Genomic DNA, 21,849 nt, shown 5'->3' with positions numbered 1-21,849 from the left:
AACACTGCTCTTAATTTTTTATTTCAATGCATAAGATTCAATTACTTTTCATTACTAAGCACTTTCATTTGCATAATCCATAAGCTTCTCTTCAACAGCTCTTCAAGAAAGAACTTAGAAATCAAGTAAAATAGATGCTTATGTTGTCAGGAGAGGGTGCTGTAATGAGTTTAAGAAGATACTCCTTAAATTGTTCACACCGAATTAACTCAACAGTGCACCAACTGCTGGCACCCAACACCTTTGCTCCATTTCAAATCAAGCATCAAACGTAAACAAGTAAAGAAGTTTTACTAAATGAAAAAGGCATTATTTTTAATATCAAGTATATAATTTTATAAGTTATAGTATATATGTATATATTTTATTTAGTTTACACACAACTGTTTAAATACAGGTTAGAGCTTTTATTATTTTCATCGTTATCCAAATAGCAATTTAAAAAAAACAAACTATCAGCATGAAAATGCAAGCGATTGGAGTTTTTAAGTGTGACGTTGTGGAGGCTAAAGGTACCCTCTCCATGCAGCAAGCAACCTGATATCTCTGAACTAATGAAAGTGTTACCTGTTGTTTCTATGCATCTACCTATTAGTATCTTTGTGCTGTAGGAGCTAGAAATCATATAGCAGGAGGAAAAAGTAGAACTTATGGTTGAAGCAGCTGACCACTCTCTGGAAAACTTAATTCTTTTTGTATCTTTGCCACAAAGTTCACGTGATGTGCTAGCCAAGTTATTTAACCAAACATACCAGGTCAATAATTGTGTTCTTTATTTTCTGGGTGCACGACTCTACGCTCCAGGAAATGATCACTCAAAGTGCTCAACTCTCAACAGCAAGTTAAAGGTATGGAAAACCTTTTCACCGTTGGACTGTAAAACCTGGTATTGTAACCCGTTATGAGACAGAAGGGGGCTAATCAGGTGCTTGTCAAATTGGACACCAAAAATTAACATCAAAAGCACGCACTGCACTGCACCTCTCCACCCAAGAACGGGTTTAAAAAACAGTTTCTGAAATATTCATACTGGTATAGAGGGAAGACAAATGCCTATATTGAATTAACTGTCTTCAAAACAAGATTTTCTATGATTCTATGATTTTAATACTACGCAAAAAATTATATATGGGATCATGTTTTAAACAAAGAAGTGAAAATAGACGTGCAGCCAGCATCTGTATTTTGTATCTCAAATATAACACAGATCCTGCAAAACAGCTAATTTCTGCTTATATAAGCTTCTCTTGTTCTGCATACGCATGAGACCTCAATCAGTTCTGACATTTAACTTCTAAGTATCATAACTGTGCCTGTAAATTTCTTTATATGGACTTGTTTATTCATTTAGCATTTACAGAACTGTCTTAATACGCCTCTCCAAGAAAGAATCACGTTACAAAACATTCTCTGTATGAAGATTAGTGGAACTTCCCAATTGACTTGTTAATGGTGTTGGCAAACCTGCAACTGAAACCGCAAGAAACATTTCTGTAGTTGTCCAAAACACATTTCACCCTCCCACACTGTTTCCAGTTTTCACAACATGCCCTTAATCTTACCTGATCCAACATGCCCTACATACTTGGTAAGGCATTTCCCTGTTTCTATGCTCCACAGCAAAGCAGTGTGATCTACAAAGATTAAAAAGTAGCTGTAAATACTGTCACAAATGTATGTTTTTCACTTTTAACCGATTCAACAAACAAGTTATCGTCAAATGTAGAGCATACCATATGAAATAGATTTCAAATGTAGAACAGACCAAATCCTCTTGATTATCACCTTATATATAAAATATAAAAGCTTCCTATCATTATAACTTTATACACATCTCCTAAAAAAAGTAAAGGTGCTGTCCCCATTGGATTAATTTGCAGTATGTATTGAAAGGCAAATTCTACTTCTGATATTTTTCCTAACTTGGTTATATACTTATGTATAATGCTCCAACCGTGCATGATGAGACTCAAAAAGAAGACAGAAAGAATTCAGTGGTGAAAAAGTCCGGCAGTCACTACAAACAAGAGTTCTATGCACAAACTATTTACTTCCTGCACAGAAGTCCCAAATGCATATAGGTATAAGCGCAGAGCACTACAAAAACTTACTCAAAGAAAATCGCTCCAAATGCCACTCCTTACCCTCCCGCACCCCAAATAAATAATTAATATAAGTATTTGTAAGTGGGGTGAACCTTAATGCTGAATTGGAGAAAGGCTGTTTCCAAGTTAAATCAGGACAAAGACAAGTCGTCCCACATAAAGACAAAATGTGTCCTTCAGTGAGCACACAAAAATGGTAACAGAACTGTTTATGAAGTAGAGATTTCTGGTCCTTAATATTTATGTCCAGTAAGTGTCTTCAGACTCTGTTCCAGTTTCAAAAGACTGTCACTTGAAACTGACCAATTCTAACTGGTTATGGTTTATTTCCCTAATCATTTTCCAAAGCCACACAATCCTCTAGATGGATTTTTGTATTATAATAGATTTAGTGACTTATTCATTAGTACCTGTTCCCTCTCAAGTGGGAAGGAAGCAAGCTAGTAAGTTAATAAGAACCAAAAATTAAGATTTTTAGCTGCCCCTACATCCTTAGACAAAAGGCAGATGAATGTAAGAATATAAAAATATGCAAACTGTGACTAAGTCCATGGCTTCTATAAAACAAAGGCTAAACAATACCGTGATAGAAAGTTGGTGGGGATCTCTGTACACAGCCATATAGCATTCTTTGTGAAAGACCTCTCCAAGCCAACAGCTCCCCAACCCCCCCATTTACACCATCCAAGAGGCTAGAGCTGACTAAGGAGAGTGTGACCTGCATGGAAGTTAACCGGCAGAAAGATCAACAAGGATGCCTGAACTTCTGAAGGTTAAATGCATTTCAAGGAAATTCCAATATAAGAATTTTTCAGCTATTGAACTTCTTTAAATCGACTCACTCAGTGTGGAGCTCAGTATTCCAGTATGCTTTTGACCTACGTTTGCTATAGTTGAGGGACTAAACCAGAATTTTCTAAAGATTCAAGCAACACAAAACTTTACCAGCAGATGCAGTTCCCAACACCACTGGTTGAGTTTTCGCCACACTGACATCCCAAATACCATCCCTGTGGCCAACATATTCCTTTACTAGTTGACAGATTGCCCTTGATGTTGTAGTTTTAAAACTGGATACAATCTGAAATAGCAGAGAGACCAACATTATTTTTCCACATTGACCCAAGATTAAGTATCTCACAAATACAAATAGATACTAACATTTTCATCACGATTCTTCAGTGCTCTGACAGCTCACTATTTTCAAGAATTTGACATTTGATGGTTGGAAAGTGAGTTTGGATGCAAATGCATCTCAATTACATTTTGATTTCTTTTTTAATAATCCTCCCTTTTTACAAAAGGCAAGATAAACTATTGTGTACCACAATAACACAACCTCATTGCAATAATGCGTTGTACAAACAGAGTGTGCACTTCCCATTCTGTTTGTGTAAAGGATTGTAATTTTTAAACAAAAAACCCCACAAAACAAAAACCAAAACAAAAAAAAACCCCAAAACTTTTCTCGCCTATTCCCAAACAAGGATACATCTGATAACTTAAAGACAATCCATGTCACCCAGTGTAACGTCTTTGAAAAACTGTACTACTTATTAGATAATTCTAGTAAAATCCAGAAACATTCCCATTTGAAAGTGACCACCATTTTTCCTCAAAACTGCAAAAAGCTAAATCAAATCAAACATTAATCCGAGAGCATATGGCAGTTTATTTGTGTAACAAAGCATATTTTTAGAGATATGTCAAACTCAGCATTTGATAAGCACATTCCCTCAAAGCCAATGCTGTTAGAGGAAAACTGAGAAGACTCATTAAATCCAAATTAGTATGTGCATAAGTAATATGAAATGAAAAGAAGAAAAAGTCTAGCAAGAATGGTAAAACTACAAGGCGTTATAGTACAGGAAGGCTGAAAACACGCAATATCTACAAAAAGTTTGTCTCACTGTAACGCTTCCAGAAACAAGTGAAACCACGAGTGGTGAAAAATTACTTCAATAAGAGCAAAACCACTGTTAAAAATACCCTGGTTTTACCCCCCAAGCCTTGAAGGTCATAACTCTACTTTGAGAAAGACTATCTGAAAAGCTTTGTTAAAACTAAAACAAGAAGACGACTTCAATTTGTGTTTTCCTCTGCATGCAATTATGGGCAGGTATCTATCTGACCAGTTAAGTCAAAACCTCTAATGCTTCAACACAAATCACATTAAGACTTATCAACAGCTTAGTAAAAGTTAGAAAATTAATTCAGTCTACACTTCAGATACAATAAAATAAGGTTAAAATCCCATTAGTTTTTTGTATCGAAAAGGAAGTTCTTAAATATGTCATTAAAGCAAATTACTTCCAAAAAGGTTTTTAAAAGTTAACGAATATCTGCAAAAGCATTCTAAATCCTGAGCATGTCAGCTTTCCAATGATGAAATGATAATGCCCTATTTGAATTCCAAATTAACAGCTAATACGCATTTCATTTTCACAGCAGAAGAAGGAACAATCATTAAGGATGCATTGAAAAGAAAATGGGTTAATGGTAAAGATGATTAGTTCAACCATACTGCAGAGTTTCATAGGCTTTGAATACAATCCTACAGATGCAACTTTCACATTGAATATAGCCCTTAAACTAAAGGGAATCATGTATGAGAAGTGGAACAGCAGAATTAAGTAAAAAGTGAAGGAACAATATAGCGCTCAACTCAAATTCCAAACTTGAAGGTTTCAGCTCTCAACCCCACACTCGAACTATGCTTGCATTCTGTCTTTCTAATGTTGAGTCAAACCTCCAACTTGTCAAGAAGCACAGATTTTCCAAAAACTGCTGGATAGTTCTTTCATTGATCATTTAATGGAAAGGCTGTAAAACCCTTTTTGGAGTATTTAGCAGTCTTGAATGAACACACAGAAGGTAAGAGATCAAGGACACTATCTAAGACTAAATATCCAGATACAGATATTTAAGGCACACTTTTCCTACATATCTCCCCCCCGCCTTCTTTCCTTCTTTTTTGTTGTCCCTCACTTCACATACCAGTAATTGGATAAACTAGATAGTGCCTGGATTACTTCCTGGTTCCTTAACCATACGTGCACAATTTTCCAATAAAGGAAAGGAAATACTTAAGTAACATACAACTTGCTAAAAAGAGGCCTCTGCACTGCAGAAAAAGTTTTTAAAATAACTTCACCAGATCCTGGAGTATCATATACAAATGCAAGTAAAGTGAGCAACCATATCGAGTGTATTTCTGCTTTGTCTGTCCTCTTCCTTAAATCCACATAGTTTCATGTACTTTCTTCTACACAGAGATTTGTTAATATGAAAACAATTGTTAGCCATGTAAAGAGTAGAAAATTGCAAACAAACACCACAAAAACAATTGTTTACCATGTAAACAATTGAAAACCAAATACAAATGGAAACAGCTGTATGGCAAACAAATTGAAACACCTTATAAAAATGTCTCTTAAGCAGACAGGACACATTAGAAATAAGAACGAAAACTTGGTCAACTCCAAACCAGTCCAGCAGCATTACACTGTGACTGATGAACGGAACTTCCTGTGGAGCAACATTACGCAGTGAGGTCAAAAATTACATCTTCCAACAAGTTTCATACCCTTCAACTGCTGGGTGAAGAAATACCTTGCTTTAAGAGTCCTTTTCCTGATCCAATAGAATCAGTGATCATGGAAGTTAGTTTATGAGGAGCGAGTTATATCATTTCAGTTTATTTTAGGATTCTGCACAAACTGTTAACGTTTTCCTGATGTCTTAACAACTGCTATAGCCAGAGACTGTTAACATCAGCAGTAACATCTTGCTAACATTAAAACATGAATTTCACACAGCAATTCCTGCATCTACAAAAAACTGCAGTTAAATTACAGGATCTTCTCCATTAACATATACAAAAAATTATTTTCAGATTACTAAGCACTAAATCTACTCTATATGCTGCTAAAAGCATCCTTTTCTCATATAAGTTTTGCCAACTTAATATTCAGACTCCTAACTCAGCTAAGTGACGAAAAGTATCCAGGTATGGGAATTTTCTATGAAGAACTCAAATTAAGCACGTTTACCTCAGCATTTTTCCCAAGAAAATGAACAGCTTCAGACTTAGCATGTTTTATCAATATTAAAGCAGTCAAGGATCAGCTTTCTCATTAGAACAAGCAAATATTGAAAGCTCTTTTCAGAACAAACCTAAACTGGCAATCAGAAAAATGTAATCGTGTGCAGTTACACAAAACAACTGGTTTGTAAAACTTAAGTTTCTTGAAATTACCCACAGGGAAAAAAGATTAAAAAAAAAAAGACTTCTGACAAGCTTTAAACTGGGCATAAAGTAACAGTATAATGGATGGGTTGAAGAAAAAAGTTGCGATCCACTACCCCACTGAGTTTGAAATACAACCCATTTTTGGTGAACAGCATTGTTCATTCAACGCTCACAAAAATACAGAAGACATAAGAATTTCAAAGCTGTTGAACTCTTAAAGCTCTTCAAATGCTATTTTCCCAGATAGTGTATTAGGTAATTCTAACTGCCTCCAGTCAGGATACAGACAGAAAGATTAGTTTGTTAGAAACTTAGTTATAGTCTTTCCTGACTTTCGGTTATAGTCTCTTCATGGGTCAAGAGACAAAAGGTTGCAGCTTCAGCTCTTCTGTGCAGGAAGGAAGCAGCAGCTGAAATAAAGCCACTCCCATGGTGTGTAGAAAGGTGTCAAAGAACACACCAGAGAGAGATGCTCTCAACTTTATCATTTCCCTCAGCTCTCCTTGCCTACCCTTCAGTAAAATCAGATTCAGAGTTGTGGAAAGAAATATATCAGCACATTCAAACACCTGTTGGTTATCAATTGATATACTAGATATGTACGTCTATAACAAGGTATTAAATTCTTCATGTTCCACTACTCATGACTACTTTGCTGTGCATGCATATCAGAACACCATGAAGCAAAGCAGTTACCCAGGAGTCTCCACCCCATACTTCCCAGCTTCCCACGCTGAAGTTGCGAGGTCCACCTGCCTTGCCCGGGAAAGAATATGAGCGCTACATTGCAAGCAAGTGAAAGAAGACAAGCATTTAACACCAGCCTTAAAAAAAAAACAAACCAAAAAACCACCAAACACACCAAAAAACGAAAAAACCCCAATACCACACTAGAGAAAGTACTAACCCATAGCTACATAGTAGGTGTACTAATACTATATTGTCCCTATTAATATCATGTTCTGACTATTTAAGTGGCCTCATTAAAGAATTTGTAAGTCATTAACTCTTAAGAAAAAGGAAGAGGCACCTCTATGCATCAGATTGGCAAGAATAAAGAAGAAAGTCTGAAAAACAATAAAATCAAAAGGAGACCAAATAAAACACAGTAACTTAGATCTATTTCACCACACTACTGTTATTCTGACTCTCAAACTTTCAGACTACTTAACAGATGGTATTTCCAAGACACCTACAGTCATTCTATAACCACTCATTAGGCTGCAATATGGGTCAGCATGGAGCTTCTTATACAGTTGGTTCGCATACCAGATCCCACTGTGGTTTCCTTACATTTCATTTAATCTTAATAATGTATTGTGAAATGACCCTGAGATGGGGGCAAAAAGAGCAGCAGGTAAACTCTCTACGAAAACTGAAAAAGGGGAGAGAAAGAGAAAACCAAAATACCTGACAGATGCAGATGGGCAAAATTAAAAGCATTGGAAACGGTAACTGAGCTAAGAGACCAGGCAAAAAAGATCGCTAGCTACTAATTTGCAAGGCTTGCAACATAAAGGAAACAAACTGTTCTAGTCTTATACCTAAAAAATAAAAATTATTTTTAAAAAACCCAAACTATAATAGTACACATATAGATGCCCATTTAAATCCCCATTTCAACTGCAATACCCAAATCTTTATTCAGAAATTCACTACCAAGTTCTCAATTTGCCTCACGAAACTCAGTAATTATTTTAGTTCTCTTTGCAAAAGAGTAATCTCACATACACACGTGTGCACACATGCTCTCCTCTCCAACATTCATACTTTAAAAAAGATAAGCAATTATTGTAAAAATGTCATATAGTGTGGTTGAAGTAATGGGTAACCGATGAATCAGAGATAAAGATACTGTTCCTTATGAGGCAGGTTTACTTAAAGAACAGCATTACTCAGCCTAAGGAAACCACAATTTACAACTTAAAGACAGCCATGTTAGTCTCATGAGTACACATTGATGAGTAGAGGTTTAATTTGTCTCATACCTTGCTAGTAGATGCCTTGTAAGTTGTCTTTAATTTCTGAGAAAGCTGACTGGTACTATGACTGGCTGTTGAGACAAATAAATTCAGAGGAAGAGATTTCAAATACAGCATTAGCTTATTTGTATAAGTAACTGATATTAATTCCTTTCAATAAGATTCTAAGTTTTGGCCGGGTGAATATAAAAACAGTAAATTCAAAAATACTAGTTCAGGATTCTTTGAGGTTCTCTTACCTTTTGTTTTCAGTTGTCCTTTGCTGAGTTCAGCTCCATCAATTGTCTGTCCTTCAGCTGCTAAACGCTCATTAAGTGTATCAATCTCTCTACGTACTAACGATAAAAAAAAAATTCACATTAATAAAAAAAAAATTAGTATCATTAACATTATCATTAACATACTACTTAAGAATTGTTATGGTAAGTAAGTAATCTATTTTATGCTAAGGACAGGAAAGGAGACCAACTGTGATTTTATAAAAGCAGGTCTCACCAAGACATAAACCAAGACTCATGCTGAATTTTCCAGAGATCAACCTTGACCCAGATTCCAAGGGAAGTATTAGTGGCTTACAATTACTGCTACTTTTACTAATAAATGTGACTAAGATTAGCAAAAACAGCTTTTGTGAAATACATGGCACACCTATAGTGAATTAAATCCAACAGAAGACAGAAAATTTGCAGTATCATAAGTATTTTAGCCACAGAATTAGTACGTAATTTCTTGACAAAGATTTTATTCATCATGAAATAGTATTCTCCCCTGAATATGCCTACTGCTAGAGTTCCAGTAAGAAAGGTAGTGCAGTGTAATTTTTTATACTTTGAAATCCATTAAAAAAACATAGAATGACACATATATTTTACATTCAAGTGTTTTAGAACATTAAATATGATCAGAACATTTCACTGCACATCAGACAAAGCATGTAACTGTAACAAGAATATGCTTTTCTGTCAATTATTTATAACTCTCACCAGTGCCATTTCAACACAAGACAGAGTGATGTCATAACTAAAATAAATTAGGTACTCATAAGTGATTTCCAGTGGCTGGGCTGTTTTAAAGTTGCTCAACTTCATTTCATAAAGAACATTATAGTTTTTCCTCAAAATCTGGGCTGATACTCTTTAAGTATTCTCCTCAAGTGAAATCCTATTGAGAGGCTTTAACCAAGCAGTTTTGGGCTGTTCCTAAGAATAAGCCTAGGCCTGTCTTTCCACAAGTTCTTAGGATTTTTTTTTTTTTTTAAAGAAGTCATTCTCTCCCAGGCTTTGAAATGTGGGAGAACGTGACCCATCAAGAGTATGCTTCTTGCTGTTTCTGAGAAATTCACAGAACTCTCAGTTCTAAGCACTGGAAAAGTCAGTTTACACTTGCATACCACATCCAAGTGCTTGAAATGAGCAAAGCAAGATTCTTTTCGTGTTTTCAGTCACATACACCTAAACTTTTATAAAACAAAGACAATATGAAAGAGAAGTAAATAGAGACAGGTCTGTAGTAACAGATGACTGAAACAAGCAAGCCAGGCCGATACAAGAATTGCCTGAAAGGCGTGAACTAGAACAGTGAGGTGAAGGAGGAAGACGAAGAAACAAAAGCAGAATAGAAGGAAAACAATCATACTCTGGAGGGTACAAACAAATTCGGCACTTGTTTTCTGACAAACATTTTTGAAGTGGGGCTGCAGGGAACAATCCCTACTTTTCTTGCTAACAGTCAACTGGTAGCAAGAAAACTCTGTTGTGAAAATTGTCACTAAAAAATGTGCAGTGGTGATGATAGCCTTTAACCAACGCAATCTCAAGGCTTTAAGACAATAAAAAAACAGTACATTTTCAAACAGCATGGAAGAATGTTTTTTTGACAGGAGTGTTTGATTTAACTGTGGGAACAGATTAGGTGTGGAAAAAAACCAGACAGACTCCACAACTCAGAAGCAAAGCCACGCAACACAGCTTCCAAGATCCAGCAAGGAAAATTGAGCAGAGGCTTTATTGTCTGACTGCCTGCGTTACTTACTATGGATCCTCTTACATCACCTTGGATCACTTACATTATTACCATATGATTGCATTGCCATTAAACAAAGAACATTCTGTGCAGATACCACCTGGAATTTTTATCCAAGTGCTCTACTTCAAAATTCATGAGTAGTTGCAGGTGCTGGTTAGGCAATGTACTAAGTAGTATGACCCGGAAACACCACATTTTACACTTTTTCAAGGCACTTGATCAATTTTATTTACTAATATTACATCATTAAAATTAAGCCTGTAAATATACAACAAAGCCACAAACTTCAATGCCTGAACGGAGTATATACCAGAGCCTACAATGACAAGGAGACAGATACTTCATTTTCTTTGCCTAAGAGTCAAGGAGGATGACACACATCAGTTCTCACTACTTGTGTCAAAGAGCTAAGAAAGCCATTTTTCTGAAAAGATACAAATTCAAAACAATTCTTGAACTCCTCGCAGAAAAGGTACACTAAGTACGCTATCCAGGGTAAGCATCTCAATTAGTGCTACTATATCCTAAATCCAAAAAATTCATACGTTGCTGGAAAAAAATAGATACTCACATTCCAAATTTTCAATATACAGGTTTTCAAACTCCCGCTCTATTTGCCCAAAAAGTTCAAGGAGTGTATTCCGGACAGAAGATGGTAGTTTAGAATCCTAGGAGGCAAAATATCAGGGTTTATATTTTTCTTTACACATATTTTATGTAGATACCCTTCCATCTTCAGCTGATTTTAACAGTTCTCTCCATCTCCCAGCAAACAGAGAAATTAAAACTACTACTAGCATAGAACACAAAACAAAAAGCTCTGTGCATCACAAAAATTTTTCATTTTACATACTCTTTCTCTTTCAAGGGACAAGAATTCAAATCACGTGTGGGTTTTTTTTTTTGTTTTTACTAGAGACAAATTATAAAACCAAGATCCATGTACAACTCATTAAAGAAAAAAGGGGGAAGAAATGTATAATACAATGTCAAGATGCTTCCAGTTCAAGACAAAAGAATACCTGTGGTTGACAAAGTAGTTCAGAAGTTGACTATGCATTAGGTTAGGAAGTTGTCATCACAAAGCACCTTATTACCAAAGCTTGAGACAAACTAAGCTTTTAAACATATTTTCAACATTTACCTACTTTTGTCACTAACCATAACTAAGTGTGAAGGAAACTGCAATTTCTAATCCTGCCCTCCCCAGATATTATTTAAGCATCTCCTCTTCACAGAAAGTATTTTGAAGCAAATTCACAGAGGAGGGCTGATTTTTTTTCTTCAGTATAATCAACATAGCAATTCCAAGGCACAAAACCAACTATGTGTAATTACCACAATATGTAAGTTGCCTTACTGCATTTATTATTTATCTAGGTAGGCAGCTATAAACTTTTGTTTTGTTTTGAGAGAAGTTTCCACTTAACTGAGCCTTACCCTAATGATGAAAAAGCTCAACTACTCCTTTGGAGTGTAGCTAACCTGTCATCTCAGAATTCAGTAAGACAACAACTTATTACTGGACAAACCTGTAAATAATGCATCTGTATTCAAAAACTGAGAAATATCTATGCAAGGAAACAAGTTACCAAATTCTGAAGTGAAATTAATATGGTATCATGTATACCATATTACCAATATATCAATGTTCATCTATCAACTATACGGGGACTGTGCCCATCAGCAACATCTACTTTTTATAAAAATAGCAAAAGCATGTAATTTCAAGATCTTGAAATCATCAGCTACGAGCAAAAGAAGAAAACTGACTCAGCTTCTGCCACAGCACAAACCTTTCAGGTCTAGAGGTACAGAAGCAGCGTTACTAGAACGGGAGTACAAACTCCCATGGGAATGGGAGCACATGACACCACCCAAATTTGAGTGAACTTCATTATTCAACGCAAGTTTAAGGATGATTATAGCTTGTTTTGTTCTTAAGTGTTCCAGCAAACTCAAACCAAAATAAATTTGTTCCATTCCAATAAACTAATTGAATTAGGACAAAGTGTGTGCATATTAGCCATCAGAGGGCAGCACAAGCCTTCCACCAAGTCAGCATCTAAACAACCAGAATTTAATCTCACTCACATATTCGTTCATAGAGTCAAGATGATTGTCTTCAGAAACAGTTAGAAAAGTCTATCATAATCCCGATTTTGTAAGTTATTTTTGAACATCAATTTTAAAGAGAAGAGCAAGAGAAACGACTAAACAGCCAGGATGTAGAGCACACCTGCTCTGTGGATAATTCAGTTTTACACCAGTTTCACAGTTACTTTAAGCTGTGACACTGTGCTGAAAGAAGTCGTCCTATGCTCCTTATGTCCCCCTAGGATATTCCTTTCTGCATCTTCATCTGCCTCTCCCTTGAGACAGTACTTTTGTTCATACAATCACAGTCAGCCAGAACGTGAAACAGATCCCGATTAAAACCAACTTGAACCAAAATTGATTACAAAAGAATACTATACAAATGAAACACTATTAAGAGAGAAACACTGCAGTTAGAAGAATTATTTCTGATTCAATACCCAATAATTCCATACAGTAAGTTTATAAAGAAACTAAGTTATCCTACAACTTTCAAAACAGAAAGAGATGTAGTAAAGGTTTTCAATCCCCTTCCCAGAGCCTGAAAACATAAGCAAATCTAAACCTGCCCTAAAGTAACTAGCATAGTAAAATGCATCAACTTCCTTTACTCTCTTTAAAGTTGACATCATTTAAATTAGCTTATTAAAATACCATGTAATAACGTTACCTGTTTATCTGCAAAAGTACTTTTCTAGATCTCCTGTGGTTTACAGCTCCACTATGAAGGGGCATTAACACTCTGTACTTGTTAGAATCTGCTACTGGCTGTTCAAGGTTAAAGTCAACATAACTAAGATGATACATAAAACATTTAAAACATTTACATTTACAGCATAATACACTTACAGAGTTTGATAAGAAATACTAAAACAGCTCGAAATTTTGGTTTACTACACAGAAGTGACAACGTGGCTTGACCTCTCAGCTGCCCTTCACTCTTTTCCTGAAGTAAGGCTTTAATAGCCGAAATGCACTAACAGTTTTTGATCCAAATACTTATATTCTCTGACTTCTAGATGACTACAAGGAACAACGTGGGCCCTCTTAGTTCCCAGAAAACTAACGCTGTAATTAACTGAATAATACATTCAATTAAAAAAAAAGTCTGTCACAACACTGAGAGAACAGTAGGTTTTTCCTCCAGAGTATCTGCGGAGCTGAAAAAGTGGGGTTTCTCATAGCCAAACACCATCAGTATTTCAAAACACCTCTCTGATAAAAATCAAGTTTTGCATCATCTTTGCCAGGCACACATTAACGCTGCATATTCAATTTGACAGTAAATAGTTTTCAAACTGCTATTTGCTTATCTTTGGCAGCACTACTTCAAACACTTCCTATAGGAGCCTTACCAACACTTAATCTCAATATTGCTAGGTGAAGCACTCCATGTGGCTCTGGATTGCATCCACTACACAGACTGACATGATTAAGAAAATTACGGAAGTTTGCAGTTGTTGTTCTTTCCCTTAAATTTAATACTCAGATTACACCTTCATTTGAGCCAAATTAAAAAACAAACAAACAAAAAACAAAACCACAAACAAAAATTTAATTTAGCTCACACCTGTCAAGCGGGCAATATTTGTTTACTTTACGGAAAGGAACACAGAAGAGTGTTCCCGCTAATACCTTCCCTATCAGGGTCGTAATAACAAACATTTTGGTTTATTCATATTCCTGTGTTACTACTATTCCAAATCCAAACTTATGAAATCAAGAATCAATCTTCAACTTTAAGAGATGGGGTGGAGGGGAGGTACAGTGAAATAAAGAGGCTGTTTCTTTGTATTTCTTCATGGTTTTGTCATTCATGTAAAAATACACAAAAGCCAATAAAAAGCTCCACAGATCTGAATACAACCTGTAACACTATCAACATCCACATCAATAGTCTCCGAAGACAGTCAGTTACCCAAGCAGCAGCATATTATCTTACCTGCCCCTCCAGCATGTCTCTCTGCAGTCCTGCCCGTTCTTGCTCGGAACTGTTGGTTCTTCGGATTGAAAGACTGTGCGATTTACGTTTCTGCTTTGCTTGGCGAGCAGATGCACAACTTCCACTTTCTATTGGCATTACTTCAAAAAAACAACTTCACAGAGGCTCCTATGATAAACTAAGGACAAGCATTACACATTACAAATTGCTCTGCCAAACTAACTAGAGTTTAAATTTTTTTTCCTCGCAATAGAAGTATTTAGTTCTACTAAATTTTGGAGTTGTTTGGGTTGTCATTAAAAAGAAGGGATCCCTATTACTTACAGCTACTCTTCAAACAACATTAAGTTCAAAAACACATACGCATATATGTAAATTAAGTGGAATCATTTCTGCATTACGTAGTCATTAGATAACAAACCTTCACAAAAGAAAAATAAATTCCGCTCATTTTGGAGAACACTAGCAGAGACAGCCCCAAAATGCTTCCAGGAAACAACTATTATGCATACTATATTTCACCGAAATGCATGCAAAATTAAAACCCAGCTGGAAAATGAAAGCAAACAGACATGATAATTTAGGGACACTGTCAGGTTAAAAGTGTACTATGCAAAATCAAGTGTTAGTACACAAAATTTAACAGATGTGATTGTTTAAACATAAGCAGAAAATAATTTTAATAACAGAAGTTCTGAAAACTACTTTCCACCATTTTTGACGGCTCACATTTTCACTTTCTTGATAGTAAAAGTGCCCATGATCTAATGAACAGAGTGACAAGTGCACCTGATGTACCAGGCTGTTGTTGTTAATTTTTGTCAGCTTGTTAAAGCCAAATATGCACTTTAATATCCCTAAAAACACCTGACAGTATCACCAATTAATATTACCATGCATGATCTACTGCTTTCCCCTTTTAAGAAAAATCAAATTATGTTTGATTTCTTTCATAAACGTGGAGAATATGTTCTTTACTGTCAAAATCTTATTTTTACAAACAATTAATTACTGGATATTTTTTTAATTTAAACCTGATATTCAGCAGAAATTATTATTAGTTTCATGGAGTACCAGTTATTAAACATTTCAAATGTTTTAGGATTGATTACTCAAAATTTTTCAATCATGAACATTGAGAACAAAATAAAAATTCATTCTCCAGCATAAATGATTTCTGAAACAACAATTTCAACTTCAAATAGCTGCAATAGTTTGCAGAGAAATAGGAGAGCAGAGCTGGCAAAGCTAACAAGGCAACTGAGCTTCCTTTTAAATAAGTTGCTCAGAGAAAATTTAAACCAAACCCAGGGCCGCTTCCAATTTAAGATCCGCCAACACGCTAGATCTCAAGCTAGGAATGAGCACCAGCGCTATTAACAAGACTAGCCATTAACCAGGTTGGTGGTTTTGACATGGTATTTTCAGCTTTTTAACATATCATAAAGCCAAGGAAAAGCATATCTTACTAAAAACACAGTATGCACCATGAATAAAAACAGATTTAAATTTGCTTTGGTTTTTATACCACAAACATTAAAATATATAAATATATATAAATTTATATCAAAATGAGACTAGATTTAGTTAAGGTTTTGATGCCCATCCATCTTCAAATTTTCTCATTAAAAAAACTTGGTATTTTAATTAGCTTTTGGAACACCCGAGTTCCAGTAACCTGACACCAATTCCACAGTGAATCTAAAATAAAATTCAGGTTGCACCAGTATCTTGTACTGCACTGAAATGATCTTTTTTCATTTCCTCTGGACTCTGCACAGTCCTTCCCTGCACCTAATCCCATCAGAGCTTTTTATGTGTGATTAATCAGTAGTAACTAATTAGCTATATTCACAAATTAAAGAAGAAAGAAGAGAAAGAACTACCATTGGGCAGTTTCTTATTTGACTAGATGTCTTTTTTCACTGTGGCTAGATTCCTCTGCCATAGAAAGACAGGACTGAAACTAAAAAAAGCCCATCCCATAAACAAGTTACTGCCAATTTTCTGGGCTTCACTAAGTATCTTCCAGTTCTTGGACATATGGTCAAGAATTAGGAACAGGTTTTCAGTGCTCATCACATTTCTGTTTCTTCTCAAAACATGATCAGATCCCACACACATGTATATTCTCCTCTCTTCCACCCTCCTTCCTATCTCCCTTCGGAACCACTCTTTCAGTGGCTTTCAGTTTGACAGTTTCTGCAGCGTTTGGGTTACCATTTTAAGGCCTGAGGCACCAAATTGTGTGTACCACATAGATGTGTTAAACAGTTTTATATCTATACATACACAGTTAAATATAATCACATAAATCATTTAACAAGTTTCACTTAAGCTGTGGGGGAAAAAAAAAAGAAAAATCTAATTTCTAATTCTAAGTCAAATATGTCTCCTGAGCTGTAGTTATACACCAAGATATTAAAATGGTTTATGCCTTACCAAGCATTGTTTTAACTATGTTAACTTCCATTTGCTCTTTGCTGCCAACCGACTTCATTTCAGAGGACTTCACCAATAAATACCCTTTTCTGGATTGCTTCGTAGGATCACAGAATAGTTTGGGTTGGAAGGAACCTTCAAGAGTCATCTAGTCCAACCCCCTGCAATGAGCAGGGACACCTTCAACTAGACCTGGTTGCTCAGAGCCCCGTCCGACCTGACCTCAAATGTTTCCAGGGATGGGGCATCTACCACCTCTCTGGGCAACCTGGGCCACCGTTTCACCACCCTCATTGTAAAGAATTTCTTCCTTAGGTTCAATCTAAATCTACCCTCTTTTAGTTTAAAACCATTACCCCTTGTCCTGTCACTACAAGCCCTGGTAAAAAGTCTCTCTCTGCCTTTCTTATAAGCTCCCTGTAAGTATTGAAAGGACACAATAAGGTGTCCCCAGAGACACCTCTTCTCCAGGCTGAACAACCCCAACTCTCTCAGTCTTTCTTCATAGGAGAGGTGCTCCAGCCCTCTGACAATTTTTGTGGCCCTCCTCTGGACCCGCTCTAACAGGCCCACGTCTCTCTCGTACCATTGGTTACAACTGGTTTTCTGGGCTGAGAACGTACATTGCTGCCTCATGTCTGATTCTTTTCATCCGCCAGTACCCCCATGTCCTTCTCCACAGTCTGCTCTCGATTCCTTCATCCTCCAGTCTGTATCGATATTGGGGATTGCCCCAACCCAAGGTGCGGGACCTTGCACTTTGCCTTGCTGAACTTCATGAGGTTCACATGGGCCCACTCCTCAAGCCTGTCAAGGTCCCTCTGGATGGCATCCCGTCCTTCAAGCGAATCAACTGCACCACTCAGTATCAGTACACATAGATTTGGCAGCTATACGTTCTAGCACATAGAATTTAAAGGGACACAGTCAAATACACGAGATTACTTTTTTACATAGTGAAATTCTCGCACTAACTACACAAAAGTTTCTACTTTCACAGCTCATAAGCAAACAGAAGAGATTTAGGTAAGAAACACCTCTGTTGTTATATCTATTTGGTAGCAGCACTTCACCTGCAGCCAGTGTCCTTGCCAGAAATTGTGCTCTCCTCATGCCCCAGCGTGACCACGTCACTCATGCGCTGCTCTGGAGAGAGGAAGCATGCACGCTCTTCCCCAGGCTCTGCAGAGGGTACACACAGCCACAGCAAAGCTGAAACCAAAGAGGCAACAAGCAGGCATGTGCATACAGAGGACAGGAAGGAGAAGCCGAAGAGGACTAGCTTCACTGCCTTTAATATCATTCTGAATTCCACCAAATAGCCTTACAGGCTTTCAGTAAGCAAGCAATAATTTATTCAGGATGTAAATTCAGTTTAAAAACGTGACAGTGTCCCTTTAAATATTGACTTCACTTTGACAATTTCAGAACTATGTTGATGCTAACTGTAACAGTAAAAGGCTGCAGGTTTTTCAAGAGTAGATTTCACAAAACAGATCCTTGGCAATATGATACTAAAAAAATAAATAAATAAGGTGCTCATTTCTAGCAGTTACCTGATTCCCCTTATTATGTAAGGTTTTCAAACAATGAAAATTACCTGTCCAGAATATCAGTGTCATGTTACATATCCTATGAAAACCATATTAAATATTGATTAGTGAAACAGTCAGTAGTATACAAACCAGTAAGTCTTTCACATTTTTGAAACTTTTGTAGTTAGAACACACCAGACGACAGGAAAGGGGGAGGTGAGGGAAAACATCAACACACGTCAAGGATAAGCACCAAATCCCAGACAAATGAAGTAAGAAAAAAAGGCTTCAAAATGACCTATTATATATTGTTAGTCAGATGTAGTTAATCATAACTTCTGAGTGTTACACATGGGTTCTGAAAAGATAAATTCACTAAATTCACTTTCCTTCTACTTAGTAATTCTAGAAGTAGGATGAAAAATCACCAAGAAGTATGGGACTCGTTTCCTGAGCCAAATGAAGCTGAATTCACAAAACCTAAAAATTAGCAATCAAGAGTAAAAAAAGCTGAACAGAAGTACTTTTCAAGGAAAAAAAAAACAGGAAAGGGGAAGAGTGTTGTATTACTAAACTATATTTATTAAGGGTGTCAGTTCACAAGTACTGTGTTATTAAAAAGTGAGCTTATGAGACATATTGAGCTATTCTGCTCAATCATTTTGGAAAATGCTACATTTGCATAGTGTTCTTCACATAATAACCTGTCAAAGTCTCAAGAGAACGATAGCAAACGAATTTCTGACAAAGTCAATCATCAGAAGTAGGGAAGAAAAAGATGTCCTAGAAAACATCTAGACCACAGGTGATTACTCCTTTCTGAATGCAAAGATACTTCGGTATTTCAGTTATACTGTTTAATTAAACTCATGGCATATTTTACATTGTGTTAAATTAAAGTTCTGCCACCTACCTTTCTGTAGCAGATGTTACTATGTATTCAGTCACAGGAAATATTTCATCAGAGTAACAGTAACGAGCAGATGTGTAATCAAGTACTGCTTTATTCAGCTACAACAGAGAAATGGCACCAAACAACAGTGCACACACTGGTCTTACTAGACTTAAAAATTCATTGCAGCAACCAACTAATTATACTTGCCTACTTCTTCTACTCTTGAACACAGAACAAGCAGACTGCTGAAAGGAAAGAATTCTTGGGGTATGCACACTGCTGAAGCCAGGGAGAAAATCTGTTTTAAGAAGTGTCAAAGCACAGACAGAATGGCTACAGTATTGCATTGCCTTTTTTGTTCATTCAAGACAACACGCAAGTCTGTAAAGAGAAAGCATCGGGAAGTTTCAGCAATGTGTCTTACACAAGATCTCCCTGCTCCATTTTGTTTAGAGTTTAGCAATAGTAATACTTAATATTTAAAGGATTGTGTTAAAAAAAAGAAAAAAGAAAAAAACGCGCCTAAACCAAAAAAACCACAGAAACAATTTTACTGTATTTGTGTGTGCTCTTAAACCTCTTAAGACTGTCTCAGGTATCTCATTTTCAAACCTGGTTTAGAACAAAATTTCAGTGTATACTACATAAGAAACAAAGGCTTTTTACAATAGTAATTATTGTCCTGTGCAACATTGAAACCTTAAGATACAAAGATGCCAATTAACATGGGGTTTTTTTCCACAAAGCGGGGAAGGAAAGGGGAAAGACAGGAGAATGATTATAGTTATTAAGTTCTTAATTACATGTAACTCGGTTTGACAGCATTACTCATGAGTTAAGGGAATTTAAGTATCAACGTACGCCACTACAATCTTTATTAATATGCAAAGAAATCAAATTTAAAGGAGTAAAACTTCCATTTTGAGGTCTTCAGTGAACAATTTGTTTCAAGGATGCTGTACATTCAAGTGCCATTAATTCAGTGCAGGCTCCAAGAATACTGCACACCTGAGAAAGATCAGGCTAAACAGACTTCTTTGTAAGACTAATTGTACTGCTAAAGATAAATATTTAGGAAACAAAACCATTCCAGATCATCACATATGATGCTAGAACCACTGATAAGTGTGCTTAAATCTTATGAAATCCACTCAAGCATTAAAACATCTTTTTTTTTTTTTTTTCTAAATTTAGTGCAGCATACTTTCAAACAAAACTGGTGTTCCACCAAAAGGAAATGGGGAAAGCATCCAACCACTGAAAAGGTGACAATCTCCTTTTGATAGAAAGTATAGTAAAGAAGTGGCACCGATGAACTGTAAGTATGTTATACAGCTGGAAATCAACAATAAAAGCTTTAACACATTAGTAAGTAACTACTCTGAGCAAGCTTCTAACATCAGCTTCCAAGCATAAGCCAGCCCAGTTTTGCTGCTAGCAAGCTTTGATCTTGCTAATTCAACTATGTCAGCAAATGCTGCAATCACACCAAAATGCAGCTCAGACCCAGCCTGCCAAACTGTCTACTAAAGCAAGAAAATGATAGTCTCAATCATACAGACTTATTTTAACTAAAATTAAACAACAATAATTACCAAACTTGGGTAATTTTTTTTTTTAATTTAGAATATAAAAGAAACCTGCCTGGGTCTAGTAATAATTATCAGACCAAGACCTGTTAAGTAAAATTGCTGATGTCCTGAAAGCCTAAAACTCTCCTTTGAGATCTGTGCCACCTAAGCTCGCTGAGCATGCTTGCTGTTTTGGCTAGATTAGATGGTATAGGGTACAATATGTTCTTACATTTAACGCTAGTTAGTTACCTATGAGTATATATTGTACCTTGTTTTATTAACAGGTATTAATTAGCTGACTTTATTGAGGAGTTCCACAGACAGCATCAGGTCCTGCTAAATTACTTACTGCTGGTTAAATCCTAAAATATGTTTGAAGGCTATTTCCTGTTCTATTTCCTTAGCTGTTTCACAGACATTTTAGCTCCTGTTCCTGTATTAGCAAATCCCTAATAGCTTAAAAGCAGTCTACATGTATGCACAGGTATGCAAATACAAGACCTGAGGGTGAGAAATCCTAAGGAAGTTCAAGAGCAAAGGCAGTTTAACCAGGTATTTGTTTAAGGAAGCACTGCACCACAGTCAGAGGCCAGAATCCTACTGTGCTAGTCTCTAAACAAACAATATTTAGGTACTTACTTCCAATGTACTAGATAAATTGCTATTACGCTTTCATGCGAGCAGAGTGACCTCTAATGTCATTGCTCTTCATTTGGCAATATATTACTTGCTAGTAAATTAGAATCTTTTACTGCTTAAGATATAACAAAACCAAGTAACTTTGACACTAGCTATCATACGTTTAGCAAGCTTTTCTGAAGCACCAATAAATAACCTTTGTACAGCACATTCTTGAAGCATTTCCTCATATGGCCTACCACAGAGAACTACCAAATCTTCCAACAGGCACTGCAAGTACCCACTCCTTCCATCTTGAAATACTAAGATATTCTTAAAATAGTCAGTGGGTATTACTCAAGGACCAGAAAGTAACAAATCA

General features: G+C 36.2%; 1 protein-coding gene across 2 annotated transcripts in view; it reads right to left on the bottom strand.

The window, feature by feature from the left end:
- Positions 1–21,849, bottom strand: part of WDR37 (WD repeat domain 37) — a 46,234-nt gene that overhangs the window by 22,142 nt on the left and 2,243 nt on the right. The window contains exons 2-8 of one of the 2 annotated variants that reach the window (XM_074574184.1): positions 18,446–18,477; positions 14,404–14,581; positions 10,936–11,032; positions 8,579–8,674; positions 8,346–8,410; positions 3,051–3,186; positions 1,563–1,634 (exon numbers count right to left, since the gene is read on the bottom strand). In XM_074574184.1, the coding sequence (XP_074430285.1) occupies positions 1,563–1,634; positions 3,051–3,186; positions 8,346–8,410; positions 8,579–8,674; positions 10,936–11,032; positions 14,404–14,541 (604 nt within the window). In that variant the 5' untranslated portion in view covers positions 14,542–14,581; positions 18,446–18,477. The remainder of the gene's footprint in view (positions 1–1,562; positions 1,635–3,050; positions 3,187–8,345; positions 8,411–8,578; positions 8,675–10,935; positions 11,033–14,403; positions 14,582–18,445; positions 18,478–21,849) is intronic. The other variant, XM_074574182.1, reaches the window with a different exon arrangement.

Source organism: Larus michahellis, chromosome 2 (genome assembly GCF_964199755.1).
Source record: "Larus michahellis chromosome 2, bLarMic1.1, whole genome shotgun sequence".
NCBI classification, from domain to species: Eukaryota; Metazoa; Chordata; class Aves; order Charadriiformes; family Laridae; genus Larus; species Larus michahellis.
This window is presented reverse-complemented; position numbering and strand designations above follow the sequence as displayed.